A 19,031-nucleotide genomic window follows, 5' to 3' on the forward strand; every position below is an offset into this window, starting at 1 on the left:
CACTCTACATAAGAAATCCCCTGCCCTCAATTTTCTGCGGGGGCAGGTGGTGAGAGGAAGGTTAGAGTGTGATGAGCTCCTTTCCTCTGACACTTGTCCTTTCCTCTGACACTTGTCATCTCCCTGCCAGGCACGTCTCAACCCCGCCCTCTGATCACAGCCTGAGTCCCTGATGGCTAGAGATGGAAGAGGAGGAGGGCTGGGGTTAGGAGAAGTCATTCAATTAAGAGGTCAAGCAATTCCTGGGCCTGCAGAGGTCAGAGAGACAAAAGGAGTAGTTTCAGGTTGTGCACTTACATGATCAAATTAATAATAATAGCTTACCCTCTGTCTGAGGGCTTCCTGTGTGCTAGGTACTTCTATAAGCACTTTATAGGTATTATTAACATTTAATTCTTACATTGTCCCATGAAGAAGGTACATTATCCCCAATTTACAGATGAAGAAACAGGCACAGAAACTAAAAATGGTTGCCTGAAGTTCCACAGCTAGGATTCTGTAGTAAGAACTTTAACCCAAGGCTATTCTGTGGCCAACTGGCCACTCCCTTTCTTAGGTGGGCCATCTCCCCCTCTTTCTCCTCCTCCCTTCCTTCCCACTCTCCCTCCTCCCCAAGAGTTAAACTTACGTCTGTGTCCAACCAAGCTCATGATTGCAAACAATCTAGTCAGAAAGGCATGTACAGGAATTACCCAATCAGAAGCAGGGAGTTAGGAAACCAGGCACCAATCAGAGAGTGATTGTGAGGAGCAGTCCAATGCAGAGTAGGTTTGGCCGGAAGGATTATGGAAGGACCAATCAGAGAAGCCAGAAGAGCAAACACTATCTAATGGTCAGCATAGAGGGGGTGCTTTGGGTTTGGAGCCCCTCCTTCCAAGCTGTACAAATCGGGGATTGCCCTCTTTCCACTAACCTCCCCTCCAGGCTCCCTAGTCTCTCTCTCTCTCCCCCCCCCACCCCTCTCTGAGAAAGCATATCCCTTTTCTTCAATTAAAAAATGTTTTTATTGGTTTTCAGGAAGAGAAAGAGAGAAAGGAACATCAACGATGAGAACCATCGATTGGCTGCCTTCTGCACCCCTCCCCACCCCTGTACTGGGGATCCAGCCTGAAACCTAGGCATGTGCCCTGACTGGGAATCCAACTGTGACCTCCTGGTTCATGGGTCGATGCTCAACCTGAGCTACACTGGCCAGGCAGGCTCCCTAGTTTTTGCTAGGCACTTCTAGTTAACGTAGAATATAAACAGGGCTTAGGCTGGAGAGGTGGAGACTGGATTTTATTTATTTATTTATTTATTTATTTATTTAATATATTTAATGATTTTTTACAGAGAGAAAAAGAGAGGGATAGAGAGTTAGAAACATCAATGAGACAGAATCATCGATCAGCTGGCTCTTGCACACCCCCTACCAGGGATGTGCCCGCAACCAAGGTACATGCCCTTGACCGGAATCGGACCTGGGACCTTTCAGTCCGCAGGCTGACGCTCTATCCATTGAGCCAAACCGGTTCCGGCTGGAGACTGGATTTTAGGTAGAGCTGAGAATGGAGGACCCAGACTAGGTGTCTGAGGACTAGTGTCCAGGCTAACAACTAGCTGCTTATGGGGTGGAGCCTAAGATGGAGAAGTGGGGCTTTGGCTGTGGGGTGGGGCTTAGACTTGTTGCAGGGACACAGCTAAAGAAGCCTGACCCCCCTAGTACCAGGAGGTCAGGGTTCCATTCCCAGTCAGGGCACATGCCCTGATTGTGGACTCCATCCCCAGTAGGCATTGTGCAGGAGACAGCTGATCAATGATTTTCATCCTTGATGTTTCTCTTCCTCTCCCTTCCTCTCTCTGAAATCAATAATTTTTTTTTTTAAAGAAGTCTCAATACATACTTATATACTTTAGGGTGGTGTCTAAGGTGTGAGGCTTAGACTTCGGGTGTGGGACCTAGAATTGAGGTGCTTTCCTTAGATAAGGCTGCGGATTTTGCTTTGGAGTGGAGCCTTAGAGACTCTATGAGGAGTGGGGGTACATGGGGAGAGGGGTGATAAATTGTGGAAGAATTAGGTTAGTCTAGCACAGGAATTAGGGCCCAGGGAAATAGTCACACTATCTACTTCTACCTGTTGCCCTCTTTTTCAGGCCAACTCACACCCCTGACCTTAAGGGGCACACCCTAACCACTGGCTTACACCCCTCCCCTTCCAGTGACCGCAGGCTCGGAGAACATGCTTATTCCTGAGAGATCTCTACGGTGAGTTCCCAGATCCTCTCCCAAGAGACATTCCAGAACACCTGTTTACTGAGCACCACTGGGACCCGTGGTCGTTTAAACACTGGAAAACATTGGTGCCCATGCCACTTCCCGCAGAAGTCTTACATTTCAGTGACCAGGCAGTAAGCAACAAACAAATAAGTAAACAGGAAATAGGTAAACTCACAAGCAAACAAGATCATTACCAAGAGTAATAATGCTCTGGGGAAAACCTAATGAGGTGATGTGATAGAAGTGATAGAATGGGGCTGCTCTTTGTTGCCTCTTCAGTCTCTAAAAGAGTCCTCCTGCTCTTGTCCCCGTCCTAACATTATTTTGAAACATTTCAAACGCGCAGCAAAGTAAAAATAATTTCACAGTGAATACCCATATACCCTCCACCTGGATTCCACCATTAAATCTCACTGCACTTACTTTGTATCCATTCATCTATCCATCCACCAACGCATTTATGTATATTTCAAAGTAATCTTCAGATATCAGGACCATTGGTGAGGGTGGAGGTGGGGAAGAAGAGCCTGTAATCGAAGAGATTACATTTGAGTTAAGACTTGTGTGAAAACAAAGAATCAGCCATGGACCCAAAGACCGAAAAGCCATCCCTGAGGCCGAACACAAGCATGGTCGGATGTGCGGATAAGCGCTCACAGGGCCAGATGTGCTTTGTGAGTGAGGCTGCCTTAGTTTCTCCTCTCTCTGCATCTGTCTCCCTTAGAGTCTTCCTTCTCACCCGCCCCTTTCCATCCCAGGTCTGCCCTCACCCTCTTTCCCTTCACCTCCACCCTGTCCTGCTATTCGCTGTGCATGTGAGAACTCAGGCAGACCTCCCTCAGGCTCCACTTTCCTCTTCTGTGAGAAGGAGGCAGTGAGGAAGCCTCCATCTGGCTGCTTGAGAGTGACTGGAGCCTTAGGACCATTCCTGGCGTGAGTAGTACTGGACGTGTCCACTTCTGCTGCTGTGGTAATGCTCCCGCGTCTGCTTTCCCAGGCCAGCAGGTAGCACAGCAACCAGGGTGGAGGTGGAATCTGGGGCTTGGTGTGTGCGGGGATTGGCTGTGAGTGGCTCAGGGTCCACCAGAGACAGGCTCTGCCGAGGCGCCTTGGTCTGAGGAGCAGGGCAGGCTTCCTGTGTGACCTGGAAAGGAAGAATTTAGGGAAGGGGGTTTGGGGCAGGGCCTTGATAGAGTGGGATCCAAAAAGAAGTGCTTGGGCCTTCGGTGATCTGGTGGGGAGGGGGGCGAGGCAATAAACAGACTTTGAGGTGAGGCCTCAGGGAATATCTACAGTGAATACCTCAGAAAGAGGTGAAGAGTGGCCTGAGATACTCAGAGGGGTTGGGGGAGGGGCCGATGGCCATTGGGTAGGGTGGGATAAAGGGGTCTGAACAGGGAAGGAGCAGGAAATCCTGGACTAACAGAGAAGGGGAAGGCTCTGCTGGGGCCAAGAGAGAATAGGAGCAGGGAGGGGCAGGGTGCTCAGGAGGCTAGGACTGGTGGGGAGGATGGGAAAGAATCAGGGCAAATCAGGGGTTCTGGAAACCAAGGAGCGTATTGGGGGGAGGATGGTCTGGGTCTAATGGGGGTAATGGGGAAAGCTTAGGGTCTCCCATGGGGACATATTTGAGCCCTCTAGAACTTAGACTTAGTTGGGAATCCCTATTGGAGGTTAGGAGATGGTTTGAGGTCTAGAGAGTGGAGGACATGGCTGGGGGTCCCCAAGGACTGGGATATGGTTTGTGGTCGTGGGTGGCTGTAGAACATGGGCTGGGTCCCCAAAGAGAGCAAGGCAGGATCTGGGGTTTCCCTGGATTTTGACCTATGGCCTGGGGCCTCTGAGGGGTAGGGTGTGGAGCCATGATCTGAAGTCCTTAATGGGGGTGGTTTGGATGCCTGGGATTCTGGAACAGACAGGCTGGGGTCTTTGATGGGGTGAGGAGAGTCTGAGGTCACCAGGGAGAGTAGGTCGTGGTTCGTGGTTCCGGGTGGCTGTGGAACACGTTCTGGGGCCTCGGAGGAGGTAAGGCATGGTCCGAGTGGGACCTGCTCCGAGGTCTCCTTTAGAAATCCGGCTCCCAGGCCAGCCGGGGCGTGGTCTGGGGTCTCCGGGGAAGGCGGCGGGGCCGGGGTGGAGCTGGCAGAGGCGGGGGCGGGCCGTGGCGCTGCGGTGGAGCGGGCTGTGCGGCGGCCCGGCTGGGCGGGGGTCCGGGTGCCCTCCGGCCGGCGCCCCCTCCCCCTTTGCGGCGCTGGTGGCGGCGGGGCCGGTGGCGGGCGGCGCGGAGGGCGGAGCGCGCCGGCGTCCAGGGAGGGAGGCGGGAGGCGGGAGGCGGGCGGGAGGCGGGAGGCGGGCGGGAGGCGGCCCCGCGGCACCGCGCCCCCTCCCCCGGCCCTCCCCCCACCATGGCGCGGAGCGAGGCGGCGGCGGCGGGGCTGGGCCCGGCCCCCCCTCCGCCCCCCCGGGCCGGGTGAGCGCAGCCGCGGCCGGGAGGCGGCGGGCAGGGCGCGGTGTGAGCGGTGTGAGCGGGTGTGAGCGGGTGTGAGCGGGTGCGAGCGGGTGCGAGCGGGTGCGCGTGTGTCCGCGCTGCGGCGGCGGCGTGCGCCCGGCCTGTGTGCGCCCGGCGCCGGGTGCGCGGCTGCTCGCGGGGCCGCCGGGCGTGTGCGGGCGCCGAGCCGGGGCCGCGACCGGCCGTGCGTGTGTCTGGGGCCGCCCCTCCGCCGTCCCCGGGGCTGCCGCGCGCCCACCGGAGGGGCTCGTGCAGGTGCGCGTGGGCTGCGTGTCCAGGTGGGAGCCTGCGGCCGGGTGTGCGCTCCGCCGGCAGCCTGGGTGCTTGTGTCCGGGTTGGATGCCATCCGAGGCGGGTGTGCCGCGCGGGTGTTCATATTGTGCGTGTGTGTGTGTGTGTGTGTGTGGTCTGCGGGGTGCATGTCTCCGAGGGTGTGTATCTGTGCGCCCACGTCAGGTTCCGGGCCGGGGCTGGGACTCGGCGCCTGGTGGGGCCAGGCCTCTGTGTGGTTTGGGGGAGGGGAGTTTGCCGCTCCCTGGGTCCAGGTCAACTGGTGTGGGGCGTGGGGAGGGGGTCCTCAAGCGGTCCTTGGGGGAGACGGCCATCTCTTCCCCTTCCCGGCGGCTGGGTGGGTGGGGGGATGGGCGGTCGGTAGGTGGACAGATGGAGGGATGAGAGGCCGAGGGGTGGACAGATGGGTCCTAGGGGAGGCACGCAGACCTGGCCCCTCCCCACCCACCCCACCCCAGTTCCCACACCCGACAGATCTCCGCAGAGGGGGCCAGAGTTGCCTGCATCCAGATGGCCAGGCTGGAGACCTTTGGGCTGCTGGTGGGAGGATCGCCTTGGACTAGTGCTGTAGGACTCAGCTCCCCAACCCTCTGAGATTTGACCTGCTGAACTCTGACCTCTGGCCCTGGCTTTTGCTGTGGTGGTGGGGGCACGTATGGTGGGAAGGAGAGATGTTAGGATTTCTTTGGCCTGCAAAGTAAGTGGGCAAGAATGCCTCAGGACTGGGAGAGATGTGTGTCCATGTATGTGTGTGTGAATCTGTTGTGTGTGCCTATCTGTTGACTATGTCACTGTGGTTCAATATTTTGTGTGCATTTGTAGGTGTGTAAATCCCTTACAGGGCTGGGTGTGAGCATTTCTTTATGAGTAACGTCTCAGAGTGTCTGTGCAAAAGGTAGATCTTTTTGTACCTTGTGCTTGTTTGAGTGTGTATCAGCCTTGTGTCCATGTATACTTGCGGTTCTGTGTATGTGTGTGAGAAGTCTATCAGCTAGTGTGTGCATTTTTGCATCTGTTGGTGTAGGAACATATCAGCTTTGTGACTGTACATCATGGAGATATGTGAAGTTGTCTGAGCATGTTTGGGCATTTAAGAGTGTTTACCTGGGTATCTTTGTGCAACTTAGTATCTGTTATATGTGTGTGCCCGTGTGTTGGTGAGTGTGCAAGGGTATATCTGTTATAAGTGCATATATCTGGTTGTCTGCAAGGATAGGTTCATGTTTGTATGTGTGTGTATGTGCATGTGAGCATACACATTTGTGTGTGTGTGTGTGGGGGCGCGCATGTGAGCGCACACATTTGTGTGTTCGTGCATTTGTGTATGTGAATGTGCAAGAAAGAGTCAATGTTGTACATGTGTGGTTGTATGTGGGTGTGTCAACCTTGAGGTTATGTGTCTGTCTCTGTTGTGAGTTCATTTATGCATCAGTGTTGGTCTCTCAAGAGAGTTTGTGTGTGTTCAAAAATATATGTGCAGGATTGTATGCACACACATGCCTGTGCCCCTGGCACAAGGCTGACCCTGCTTCTGGAGCCAGTGAGATTGGGGTTCATGTGGTGTGATCTGTGGTATGCTGGGGTCCAGCCTGGGGCTCATGGACACAAGTGTGTCCACATCTCAGGCCAAGAGCCAGTGGAGGGCGGGGGCACAGGGATCATGCTGGTGTATCTATGGAAATACAAGTGTAGAGACTTGAGTTGTGGGCCCATGTGAGTTTTGAGATGTCTACCACATGTTGGTGTGACAATGATTTGATGGTGACATGGGGACCTCTGATCCCTCCCCAGCTCCTGGTACCACTTAAGTCTTTGAAGTTGGGGGATTGGGAGGTGAACTCTGGAAGGAGGAGGCTGAAGGAGAAGAAGGATGGGCTCAATTCTTGGGTCCTGAGAATGGAAGGGACTGAGATCTGGGCTCTTGAGTCTGAGGGAGGAAAAGGGTTGTTCCAGATTCTAGGATCTAGGGAGAAGGGAGCTGGTGTCACTGGAATCTTGAGACCCCAGAGGACAAAGGTTAATGTCCTGGACTCTTGAATTTTGGGGACCAAGACTCCTTGATTTCTAGAGATTACTTTCTGGGTCCATCTGCAATTATGCAGCACCTGCAGCAAGAGGACTGAGAGTGTGATCATACCAGGGACTTCCTTGGCTGAGATGGTCTCTGAGGCAGATCTCCAGTGAGGAACCAGAAGGATGCTAACAGGGTCATTTTGTTTCTTTGTAGGTACTGGCCCAGGCCCTGACTCCCTGAAGAGAGGTGAGTGGGGTCCCTCCTGCTGGGGAGATGTGGAGTGGTTGGTCTTGTTCCGAGCCCCTCTGGAGGCCTGGAGCCCTGCCTAAGGATTCCAGTGAAGGGTATGGCAGTGTCCTGAGGGGCCAGGCTAGGGAAGGGGTGATGACAAGGTCAGGAGCATCATGGGTAAGGGCTCATAGAACCAGGGCACGGGTAGCAGATGGGGGTCTCAGGCTTAAGAATCCCCTCTCTGGATGGGTAAGGTAGTTAAGAACAGGGGTTTCCTCATGATGGCAGTAAAGGGTATCAGAGAGTTCATGGCATGAACTGACCCCCGCGTTTGGAGAGTGACATGAATGTGTCTACCATTTGTGTGTGTGGGGGAAGATCTCCTGGGACTCCAGCCTGCTGGTGGCTGAGAGAGCCAGAGGGAAATAGCAACAGCAATAGCATAGATGTTTATGTAGTGTTGACTTTGCCAGGAGCTGTTCTAATCACGTTACACTGCATTATCTCACATAATCCCTACAATGACCTGATGCGGTAAGTATTCTTATAGCCCCATTTTACAGAGGAGCATGCTAAGGCACAGAGAAGGTAAGTCACTTGAGCAGAGTCACACAGCGGGAATTGGGGTGTGAACCTGGACAGTCGGGATTGGTTTCTGTCCAGCAATGTTGCACTGCCTCTCAGTAAATGTTAGCTATTTTCATTGCTATTGTAGTTCCTTCAACTGAGTCTCACCCCAGCGGTGGGAGGTGAAGCGCTGTACTCAGTGCTGTCACTGTCATAGATGTGTTTCTGAGCCCTAGAGACCCACAGCCAGACGGGTGTGGACGGGGCCTCCTACCTCAGGAGTTCCGCCTTCCAGGCCAGGGTTTCCTGTCCAGTACAGGGTCCCAGAGGGAGGGCAAGACGAGTAGTCGGAGGCCTTGGAAATGGTAGGGCCCCCTGACTTGGCCTCTTTTTCTCTCATCAGCCCAGGGACTGTCTCCTTCAGTTTCTGTCTCACTCTTTGTCTCTATACAATCTGATTCTCCCTTCCTTTCTCTCCTTCTCTCACTTCCTCTCTCCTTTAGATCTCAGTCTCTATTTTTTGTCTTCTCTACTAAGTTTTTCTGTCTCTCAATCCTTGTCTCTTCACCTTTCTTTCAGATTTTCCTCTCTCTCTCTCTGTCTTTGTCTCTGCCCGCCTATCTCTACCTCCCCTTGTCTCTCGCTAGTCTCCTCACTCTCTCTCTCTTAGTCTCTTGGTTCCTCCTCTCCACATCTATCTTCCCTCTCCCCACAGGGATGAAGGACCAGGCCACCTTAGGTCACAGCCCCAGACTGCAGATTCCTGGGAGGCGGGCCAGCAGGGACTGGGGTGCAGGATGGGGTGAAAACAGTTTCAGGGATGCCCCCTTTGCATCCTTTCCTCCTCACCCTCCACCAACCCCATGTTGTGATGGGAGCTGACATGTCGTGGGCTGCAGCTGCCACAGGGGAATCCCTGCTGGAAGGTTTTGCCTGGAGCAGAGGAATGGCATGCGTGTGTGAGTGTCTGTGTGTCTGTGTAGGCATGTGTGGGGTCTTTATGTGTCCACAGATGTGAGCACAGAAGTCTACCCCCTGCTTGGGAGCTCAGAAGAGCCTAGGATGAACCAAGGTCCGAGAAGGACTTCCTGAGGCTGAGCAGGGAGACTGGTGTGGTTTTCTCAGCCTCTTCCACCTTCAGACTCTCTTTACCTCTGATAGAGGGTGGGGGGTATTGCCCATAACATGAATACTTACTGAGTGCCAGGCCCGTGCTCAGAGACCCCCATGAATGAGTTTACTGAATCCTTGCAACAACCCATTGAAGATGGTACAATTATCATCCCATTTTACAAAACAGGCGAGTATGGCCTAGTTAGCGAAAATCATTGGTTTGGGGTCACAGAGCCAGCAAGTGGGTAGAACCAAGACTTGAACCTGAATCTGTCTGATTTCAAAGCACTTTCATATATGTAAAACATATCGCTATTGATTTCAGAAAAAAAGGAGAGAAAGATAGAAACATCAATGGTGAGAGAGAATTATTGATCACTACCTCCTGCACACTGCCTACTGGGGATGGAGCCTTTGACCTGGCCTGTGCCCTTAACTGGAATTGAACCTGGAACCCTTCAGTCTGCGGGCTAGCGCTCTATCCACTGAGCCAAACCAGCTAGGGCCAAAGCACTTTCCTTTAATAATAGTGCATACTTCTATACCTGGCACATAATGGGCACTCGATGATGATAATACTTAACATGTATTGAATACATTTTATGTGCCAGGCATTGTTCATAAGTAGTACACCATTCTCAATAATCCATTTAACCCTCACAGAGGTAAGGCCTGTTTCTTTCTTTTCTTTTTTTATCTCCTTTTTACAGATGAAGAAACCGAAATTCAGAGAGGTTCAGACACTTGCCCGAGGTCATACAGCTAGTAAGTGTCAGAGCTGGAATTTGAACCCAGGGAATTTGGCTTTGAAATCCATGAACTTAAACCCTAGCTAGCAGTGATTTTTCTTTTCTTTTTTTCTTTTTTAAAAAAATATATATATTTTATTGATTTTTTACAGAGAGGAAGAGAGAGGGATAGAGAGTTAGAAACATCGATGAGAGAGAATCATCGATCAGCTGCCTCTTGCACATCCCTTACTGGGGATGTGCCTGTAACCAAGGTATATGCCTGGAATTGTACCTAGGACCTGTCAGTCCGCAGGCTGATGCTCTATCCACTGAGCCAAATCGGTTTCAGTGAGCAGTGATTTTTCAAAATGTTCAGTGGGTACTAGAAGGCCCAGTCAGGGCCAGGTGTGACCCCTCTGGTTAGGAGATTATGAGAGGTCTGGGAACCCCTAGGGGAGGGGTAGAGGTGGGGACAGTGGTAATTTATCAACCAGCGTTAATATATTATCTACTAACAAATGCATGCCGACTGAGGATCAGTGCTGTCACTGTCCTACAGAACTGGTTATCAGGAAGGGGAGGATCTGGGTTAGACTCTGAGCAGAACATCCCAGGACAGTCAGGCTGGCGAGCAAGCTCTGTGCCTGGGTAACGTTCTCCTCCTCCTTCAGGTCTTACTGTCCATTCCTCCCACCTCCCCACTGCACCATGGCTCCCGGCCCTTTCTCCTCTGCGCTGCTCTTGCCACCACCTGCAGCCCTGTCCTTTCTGCTGCTGCTCTGGGCAGGGGCATCTCGCGCCCAGCCCTGTCCTGGCCGCTGCATCTGCCAGAACGTGGCGCCCACGCTGACCATGCTGTGCGCCAAGACCGGCTTGCTCTTTGTGCCGCCAGCCATTGACCGGCGTGTGGTGGAGCTGAGGCTCACAGACAACTTCATTGCGGCCGTCCGCCGCCGAGACTTCGCCAACATGACCAGCCTGGTGCACCTCACCCTCTCCCGCAATACCATCGGCCAGGTGGCGGCCGGCGCCTTTGCTGACCTCCGTGCCCTCCGGGCTCTGCACCTTGACAGCAACCGCCTGGCCGAGGTGCGTGGCGACCAGCTCCGCGGCTTGGGCAACCTCCGCCATCTGATTCTCGGAAACAACCAGATCCGCCGGGTGGAGTCGGCAGCCTTCGATGCCTTCTTGTCCACCGTGGAGGACCTGGATCTGTCCTACAACAACCTCGAGGCCCTGCCCTGGGAGGCCGTGGGCCAGATGGTGAACCTGAACACCCTCACGCTGGACCACAATCTCATCGACCACATCGCCGAAGGTACCTTCGTGCAACTTCACAAACTGGTTCGCCTGGACATGACCTCCAACCGCCTCCACAAACTGCCCCCTGACGGGCTCTTCCTGAGGTCCCAGGGCCCCGGGCCCAAGCCGCCCACGCCGCTCACCGTGAGCTTTGGCGGCAACCCCCTGCACTGCAACTGCGAGCTGCTCTGGCTGCGGCGGCTGACCAGGGAGGATGACTTGGAAACGTGTGCCACCCCCGAGCACCTCACTGACCGTTACTTCTGGTCCATCCCGGAGGAGGAGTTCCTGTGCGAGCCCCCGCTGATCACACGGCAGGCGGGGGGCCGGGCCCTCGTGGTGGAGGGCCAGGCAGTCAGCCTGCGGTGCCGCGCCGTGGGCGACCCCGAGCCCGTGGTGCACTGGGTGGCACCTGACGGGCGGTTGCTGGGGAACTCCAGCCGGACCCGCGTCCGGGGGGATGGGACGCTGGATGTAACTATCACCACCTTGCGGGACAGCGGTACCTTCACCTGCATCGCCTCCAATGCCGCCGGAGAAGCCACGGCGCCCGTGGAGGTGTGCGTGGTGCCCCTGCCTCTGATGGCGCCCCCGCCGGCTGCCCCGCCGCCTCTCACTGAGCCTGGCTCCTCGGACATCGCCACGCCCAGCCGACCTGGTGCCAATGAATCCGCCGCTGAGCGCCGGCTGGTGGCGGCGGAGCTCACCTCCAGCTCCGTGCTTATCCGCTGGCCGGCGCAGCGGCCTGTGCCCGGCATCCGCATGTACCAAGTCCAGTACAACAGCTCCGCTGACGACTCCCTCGTCTACAGGTGGGTGCTTCGGGCCCAGAGCCTCCTCCCACTTCAAGGGTACCCCTCCCTCTGCCCACTTCCTTGGCCTTCTTGCTCAGCTGGGGTTCTAGATGGCCATACCAAGTTGCTCTGTCTCCTTCTGTCTCACTTTCTGTCTCGCTGTCTCTGTTTTTCGTGCATTTTGCAAATCTTTGTTGAGCACCCACGTGAGTCGGGTTGGGTGCTGGAGTTATAACAGGGAATGCCCGCCCATACCCACTCCCATGGAGCTTGTGGTCCATAGTCCTGCTCAACAAAGGTGTTGATTGTGTACCTGGTCAGTTAAACGTTTTGGAGCATGAAACACACACACATACATTACACACACATCTAACAGTTACATTTATATTTATAAGTTATATGCCAGTGCTTCTGTATCAACACATTGGGAACATTATAGAACAGAAAACCAAAATATATAAATATAAGTTATTTTCATTATTCACTGGGTTAGAAGCCTTTGCCTTGGTATGGACAGACATTAAAGAGTTACTTTCTCCCATCATCCATTTTCTTTTTTTTTTTTTAAATATATATATTTTATTGATTTTTGTACAGAGAGGAAGGGAGAGAGATAGAGAGTTAGAAACATCAACGGGAGAGAGTCATCGATCAGCTGCCTCTTGCACACCCCCTACTGGGGATATGCCCACAACCAAGGTACATGCCCTTGACCGGAATCGAACCCGGGACCCTTCAGTCCCCAAGCCGACGCTCTATCCATTGAGCCAAACCGGTTTCGACCCATCATCCATTTTCTTAATTTCACATCTGCCTCTATCTGTCCCTTCTCTCCCTCCTGCCCTTGTTAGGCACTGAGGCCCTGCTCTGTGCTAGGCTCTGAGGGTGCTGGGGACACTGGGAGAACAAAAGACCAGTCCCCACCCTCAGGGACCTTATGGTCCAGAGGAAGGAGGCAGCTAGTATTCGCTGAAGTATTGCCTTGGCCTTGCAGTGTCCTTCATCTTGGTAGCTTTTAAGTATGACTCATAGCCATAGACCTGGCACACAGTGGGCACTTGATAAGTGGTTGTGGGCTTTGTGAATGGCTCTCCTTCTTCCTGGCTCTGTCTCCTTCATGTATGCTGTAGAGCACCTGCTGTGTGCTTAATCCTGTGTTTGACTTCACTTGGTAATGCCAGAGGTTGTAAAGCCCTTTTTGGGAGCCCCATTTTTTGGTGTGCTCAGATCTGCCCCCAAAAAGCCTGCCTCTTGGCCTCCAGGGTCACCTCCCAGGGTTCTCTGGGCCACAGTCTTGGTACACAGTAGGTGCTTTCCCATTGTTGGCGGAATGAGTAAACGCCTTTGAAAACTTTGTCTCTGTCATCCTCATTTTCTTTTAGAATCTGGTTATCAAACACTGAATGTCAGATTCCATGCTGGGCCCTGGGGCCACCGAGAGAGATCAGACACTGGCCCAGTTTTCCAAACTTGAGGGCAAACAAATGAACAAAACAAAAACCTTTATAAGGTACTACCAAGGATGCTATTTCATTTGATCTTTCCAACTCTGATGTGAAGCAGTGATGATCCCCTTCCCATTTTATAGATAGGGAAACTAAGGGCCATGGAGGAAAGTCACTTGTTCAAGGTTACACAGAAAGTGGCAGAACCAGGATTCCAGTTCTTACCCTTCTAACTCCTAGTCCTGCCCTTTTTTTTGTTTGAATACACATTTATTGTGTTCCCACTGTTTGCCAAGCAGGGATTAGTGGAGCTGGATAATACATTTCTGTAAATAACTCTTGGTTTGTGACTCTCCACTTCTCTCTTTCTTTCCTTTTCTCTCTGACCTGTGGCCACTACTTAGTGTGGTGCAGGGAGGTTTTCAGGATCCAGACCCAACATGTATTTAGTTGTTGATTCCCTTCTGTCCCTAGCTAGGCAACAGATCTGGGGGCTCTTCCCTTCCCCTCAGGGCCACAGTTCCAGTCCACCATCTCCCACTGCAGAGGCCTGCACTATGGTGCGGTAGGGGTTAATTTCCTCACTTCTGCCATGGGTGGAGGTGACATCCAATCAGAAGCCTGCTTTGCTGCTTGCTTGGGTCTTTCAGCCAATTAGAGACATGTGGGCTCAAGCTTTCTTAAGGAGCTAGCCTCTGTCCTTGAAAGGGGGGAGCCCCTAGCAACTGTTTTTGTTTTTTTTTTTAGGGAAAAGAGCAAGAGGAATCCTAGTCTCTCTGAGAGGGGAGAGGGAAAGAAAAGAAAGACTTGCAGCCTGGGGCTCAGGGTTGGGAGGTATGAGGAGGAGTGGTCTGTAAAATTGCAGGCAAGGGGAGAGTTGGAGAAGCGGATGGGTGTTGTAGAGGGGATAGGGCCCTCCCTGGAAGCCTTTTGGTTGGAGGGTGGCTTTTGATGGTGGGGAACCTTCAGGAAGTCAGACAACTGCTGTAAGCTTCAGGACCAGAAGGTGGCCTGGCTGGAGGGAAGGTGAAGCATCGAAAGGTAAGTGGGGACATTGACCTCTGAGAAGTGGAGCTCCTTTTTCATGGTCCCATGCAGAAGAAGATGTGGTCTTTGTCTCTGGTGACCCACTAAGACCTTTGTAGGAGAGGAGAGCTTGTGAGGTTGAGTGATGGGCATGTGGCAGTCCCAGGTTAGCCGAAGCTGGACTTGGCCGAAAATGTGGAAAGGATGTGCTCAACAGAAGAAGCAAGGCCTAGTGGAAATGGTCTCATAGATGAGGGAGGGTGCAACTGGCAGCAGAGTGTGAGCCACAGCAAGGGTACTGGCCAACATAGAGTGGGATGGAAGCTATTATAATAATAATGAAATTAAAAATATATATATTTTATTGATTTTTTACAGAGAGGAAGAGAGGGATAGAGAGTTAGAAACATCAATGAGAGAGAATCATCAATCAGCTGCCTCTTGCACACCCCCTACTGGGGATGTACCCACAACCAAGGTACATGCCCTTGACCGGAATTGAACCTGGGACCTTTCAGTCCGCAGGCTGATGCTCTATCCACTGAGCCAAACTGGTTTCGGCAATGATGAAATTTTTAAGTGCCAGGCTTTGGGTATGTTAACTAATTCATACTTACATCATCTCTATGATGTACTAATTCTTAATATCCCCATTTGGGAGAATTGAGGCTCAGAGTGGTTAAGAAACTTGTGTAAAGTCCTAGCTAGTTTGACTCAGTGGATAGAGCATTGGCCTGCCGATTGAAAGGTCTGAGTTCAATTCTAGTCAAGGGCACCTGCCTGGGTTACAGACTCAATCCCCAGTAAGGGGCATGCAGGAGGCAGTCAACCAATGGTTCTCTCTCATTGTTGATGTTTCTATCTCTCCCTCTCCCTTCCTCTCCGAAATAAAAAAAGAAAGAAACATTTGTAAGGCCCTAGCTGGTTTAGCTCAGTGGATAGGACATCAGCCTGTGGACCGAAGGGTCCTGGATTCAGTTCTGGTCAAGGGCACGTACCTCAGTTGCAGGCTCCGCTCAGGCCCCAGCCCTGGTCAGGGCGCGTGCAGTAGACAACCAGTCTATCTGTTTTTTTCACATTGATGTTTCTCTCTGTCTTCCCCTCTCTTCGAACTCTCTAAAAGTCAATGGAAAAAATGTCCTCTGGTGGGGATTTAGAAAAAGAAAGAAAGGAAGAAACTTGTATAAGGTCACAGCTAGCAAGTGGCAGAAGAGAGACTCAAACCCAAGCAGTCTGGCTCCCAGAATTGTCAGTTTAACCACTTCTCTGCACTGCCCCTCATTTGAGGGCAATGGCCTACATTTGACCCAATAGTTATAGATGAGACTTACCTGGGGGTGTGAGTTGGTGATGTGTGGCAGTATAGGGTAGGGCACACACAGAGAGGTTCAGGACATGCAAAGAGTGGACACGGCCTTAGGCACAGTTAGGTATCATCCCCAGTGGGCTGTTATGGGGTGTAGTGCAGGAATATGTAGTTGAGAGGCTTGGAAATTGGCTCAGAAGATATATGCAGCTAGGAGATGAATTTACCCAAAGATGGAACATGCAGATAAAGGGGGTGGCCTGTACACACATGGTTTCCCTGAAAGGGCAGGAATATATAATAAGAAGCACTAGAGGGCCCTTGCTGGTTTGGTTCAGTGGATAGTGTCAGCCTTTGGACTGAAAGGTCCCAGGTTCTATTCTAGTCAAGGGCACATGCCCAGGTTGCAGGCTTGATCCCTAGTAGCAGGTGTGCAGGAGGTAGCCAATCAATGATTCTCAGCATTGATGTTTCTATCTCTCTCTCCCTCTTCTTTCCTCTCTGATATCAATAATTATACACACACACACACACACACACACACACTAGAGGCCCAATGCACAAAGACTCATGCAAGAAATGGCCTTCCTTTTCCTGTCTGCTGGCACTGCCTTAGCTCTGGCCTGAGCCACCTTTCTGCTCCATTCCTGAGCCGCCTTTCTTCCTCCCCATGCTGCCCAGAGGCCCAGAAACGCTGCTTTCTGCCCCACCCCGCCCCCAGCTGCTTGGGGCCTGCATATGCAAATTGACACAACATATTTGTTGGGCTAATTTGCATACTCACCTGATTGGCTGGTGGGTGTTGCGAAGGTACAGTCAATTAGCATGTTGCTCTTTTATTAGTGTAGATATATATTTTTTCTTTTTAAAAAGAGGAACTAGAGGCTCAGTTGGTTGGATAGTGAAGGTTGCAGGTTCAATCCCCAGTCAGGGCACAAACAATAAGCAAGGAATTCAGAAATAAGTGAAATAGCACTGCTTTTCTCTCTCTCCCGCTCTTCCATCTCTCCCTCTTCTCTCCCTTCCTTTCTCTCTAAAGTCATAACGACAGGGGGTGTGAGTTGACCACTTGTGAGGCTGGGGCATGTGGTAGGGGGTGGGGCTTGTAGTAATGGGGCCCCTTAAAGGATGAAAATATAATATGTACATAAGAGACCTTGAATGGCAGTTGTTGCTACCCTAATATGGTGAGACACTGCTAGAGGGTGTTTCCCTGTAGGGTAGGGCATAAAACTATAGCACTCCTCTCATTCACGAAGTAGGATATGTAGATGAGGGAATATGATCGACAGATGGTGTTCTAACTAGGCAATAAGACAGACGGGGTTGGTCTGAGGGCAGGGCATGCAGATCAAAGGCTTGGCCTGTAGCAGTGGTCCTGAGAAGTTAGAAATTTGTTGCTTGCATGGCTGCTCTCCTGGTAAAGGGTGAGATACTGATAGGAACGCATGGTTTGGTTCCCACTGGTCACCATAGGTGGGACATAAAGTGAAATGGCTTGGTTCAGAGTAGAGCTAACCCCATGCTGATCCTGCCCCTTCCCACAGGATGATCCCCTCCACCAGCCAGACCTTCCTGGTGAATGATCTGGCGGCAGGCCGCGCCTACGATTTGTGCGTGCTGGCGGTCTACGATGATGGTGCCACGGCGCTGCCAGCCACGCGCGTGGTGGGCTGCGTGCAGTTTACCACGGCCGGCGACCCAGCGCCCTGCCGCCCGCTGCGGGCCCACTTCCTGGGCGGCACCATGATCATTGTCATCGGGGGCGTCATCGTCGCCTCGGTCCTCGTCTTCATCGTTCTGCTCATGATCCGCTACAAGGTCTATGGCGACGGAGATGGCCGCCGGGTCAAGGGCTCCCCGAGGTCACCCCCGCGGGTCAGCCACGTGTGCTCGCAAACCAATGGTGCAGGCGCGGCCCCTCCGCCGGCGCCCGAGTGCCGCGTGGCGCTGCGCGAGGAGGCGGCCGCGGCCGTGGAGGTGGAAGCCAAGGCCGCGGGGGCAGAGACGGCAGTGCCCGCAGACCCGGAGGCGGTCTTCGGGCGCCCCCTGGGCAGCTCGGCCACCTCGCTGTGTCTCCTGCCATCGGAGGAGACCTCTGGGGAGGAGTCTCGGGCCGCCGTGGGTCCTCGGAGGAGCCGCTCGGGGGCCTTGAAGCCGCCAGCCACGGCGCCCTCCGCGCTGGCTTTGGTTCCGGGGGCGGCGCCCGCACGGCCGCGGCCACAGCAGCGGTATTCGTTCGACGGGGACTACGGGGTGCTCTTCCAGAGCCACAGCTACCCGCGCCGCGCCCGGCGGACAAAGCGCCACCGCTCCACGCCGCACCTGGACGTGGCGGGCGGGGGCGCGGCCGGGGAGGACGGAGAGCTGGGGCTGGGCTCCGTCCGCGCGCGCCTGGCCTTCACCAGCACCGAGTGGATGCTGGAGAGCACCGTGTGAGCGGCCGGGGCGGCGCCGGGACCCGGACAGGACAGACGCTGAGCTGCCCGGACCCTGGGGCAGGACTGGAGGGAAAAGCACAGCGCCAAGACCTCTGCCTGGAGGGAGGGAGGCCCTTCTCCCGAGGGGGCGCTGCGGCCTCCGCTGCGGCTCCAGGCAATGCACCGCGTCCCGGGGAGTGAGGAGCGGCCGCGGGCTCTCCTCCCTGAGAACTCCTCGTCCCCTCCTGTCCCTCCCCCAGCGCGCTCGCGGACCTCGCCGGAGCTGGTGCCTTACACAGCGAAGCGCGGGGAGGGGCAGGGCCCCCCCACACTGCAGCACTGAGACACGAGCCTCCTCCCCCTGCCCGGGACCAGGGGCAGGGATGAGGGGCCCATTTCTTGTATCTGGCTGGACTAGATCCTATTCTGTCCCGCGGCGGCCTCCAAAGCCCCACCCCCAGCCCATTCACCTCTTTGATCCCGTAGGGTCTGGCTTGGGGTCCCCTTTTCTCTGTTCCCCTCTTTTTGTGTCTATCCTGCTCTCTGTCTTCTCTGTCGTTATGTCTCTGCTCTTCTCTACTTGTCTCTTTTTTCTCTGTCCTATCGTCTCTTCTCCTGCCCTCCCATATTTTGTCCAGTCTCTGTCTCTCCGGGATTACCTCCCCCACTACACATTCTCCCGGGCAGGTCCCACTGGAAGGACCAGACTCTCCCAATTCCTTCCTTTTTCCTCAAATAAATCCCCACATGAATAAAATCCAAAACAAAGTCCTCCCTACGGAGCCAGGACCCCCGCCGCAGCAGAATTAAATTTTTTTCTGTGTCTGAGGGCGCTCTACTGACCTCTGTGTGTACCCCTGTGTCGTGTGTGTGTGTGTGTGTGTGTGTGTCCCCTAGATTACAGCATAAGGGTTAAGTGAGATTGAGGGAAGGATGGCTAACTGGGACTAGGGAGACTTGCAGACAATTTCCTATCCTCTGAGCGATTTAAAGGTGGGAAATAATAATAAAACGATAATAGCTAA

At 53.6% G+C, this 19,031-nt stretch overlaps 1 protein-coding gene across 13 annotated transcripts; it reads left to right on the forward strand.

Moving 5' to 3' along the window:
• Positions 1 to 2,226: 2,226 nt before the first annotated feature.
• On the forward strand, positions 2,227 to 18,831 carry LRFN1 (leucine rich repeat and fibronectin type III domain containing 1). 13 transcript variants are annotated; one of them, XM_045570894.1, is made up of 8 exons: positions 4,686 to 4,727; positions 7,285 to 7,317; positions 8,882 to 8,941; positions 9,077 to 9,169; positions 9,693 to 9,747; positions 10,385 to 11,827; positions 14,002 to 14,088; positions 17,134 to 18,831. In XM_045570894.1, exons 6-8 carry the CDS (start codon positions 10,422 to 10,424, stop codon positions 18,023 to 18,025), a joined length of 2,385 nt encoding a protein of 794 aa, XP_045426850.1. In that variant the 5' UTR covers positions 4,686 to 4,727; positions 7,285 to 7,317; positions 8,882 to 8,941; positions 9,077 to 9,169; positions 9,693 to 9,747; positions 10,385 to 10,421; the 3' UTR covers positions 18,026 to 18,831. The 13 variants fall into 13 exon arrangements, with proteins under 13 accessions (XP_045426848.1, XP_036264230.1, XP_036264237.1 ...); XM_036408344.2 differs by lacking the exon at positions 9,077 to 9,169 and having other exon boundaries at positions 4,674 to 4,727; XM_045570896.1 differs by lacking the exons at positions 4,686 to 4,727; positions 9,077 to 9,169 and adding an exon at positions 4,847 to 5,021.
• Positions 18,832 to 19,031: the final 200 nt, after the last annotated feature.

This window comes from Pipistrellus kuhlii, unplaced genomic scaffold, assembly GCF_014108245.1.
Source record: "Pipistrellus kuhlii isolate mPipKuh1 unplaced genomic scaffold, mPipKuh1.p scaffold_m20_p_38, whole genome shotgun sequence".
Taxonomy (NCBI): domain Eukaryota; kingdom Metazoa; phylum Chordata; class Mammalia; order Chiroptera; family Vespertilionidae; genus Pipistrellus; species Pipistrellus kuhlii.

What these genes read in the sequence shown, in the direction of transcription:
- LRFN1 (XM_045570892.1), top strand. Translation starts at nt 10,422, where the DNA reads ATGGCTCCCGGCCCTTTCTCCTCTGCGCTGCTCTTGCCACCACCTGCA. An exon ending in GACGACTCCCTCGTCTACAG is followed by an intron (nt 11,828 to 14,001) that starts GTGGGTGCTTCG and finishes TTTTTTTTTTAG; the next exon opens with GGAAAAGAGCAAGAGGAATC. An exon ending in CTGGGGCTCAGGGTTGGGAG is followed by an intron (nt 14,089 to 17,133) that starts GTATGAGGAGGA and finishes CCCTTCCCACAG; the next exon opens with GATGATCCCCTCCACCAGCC.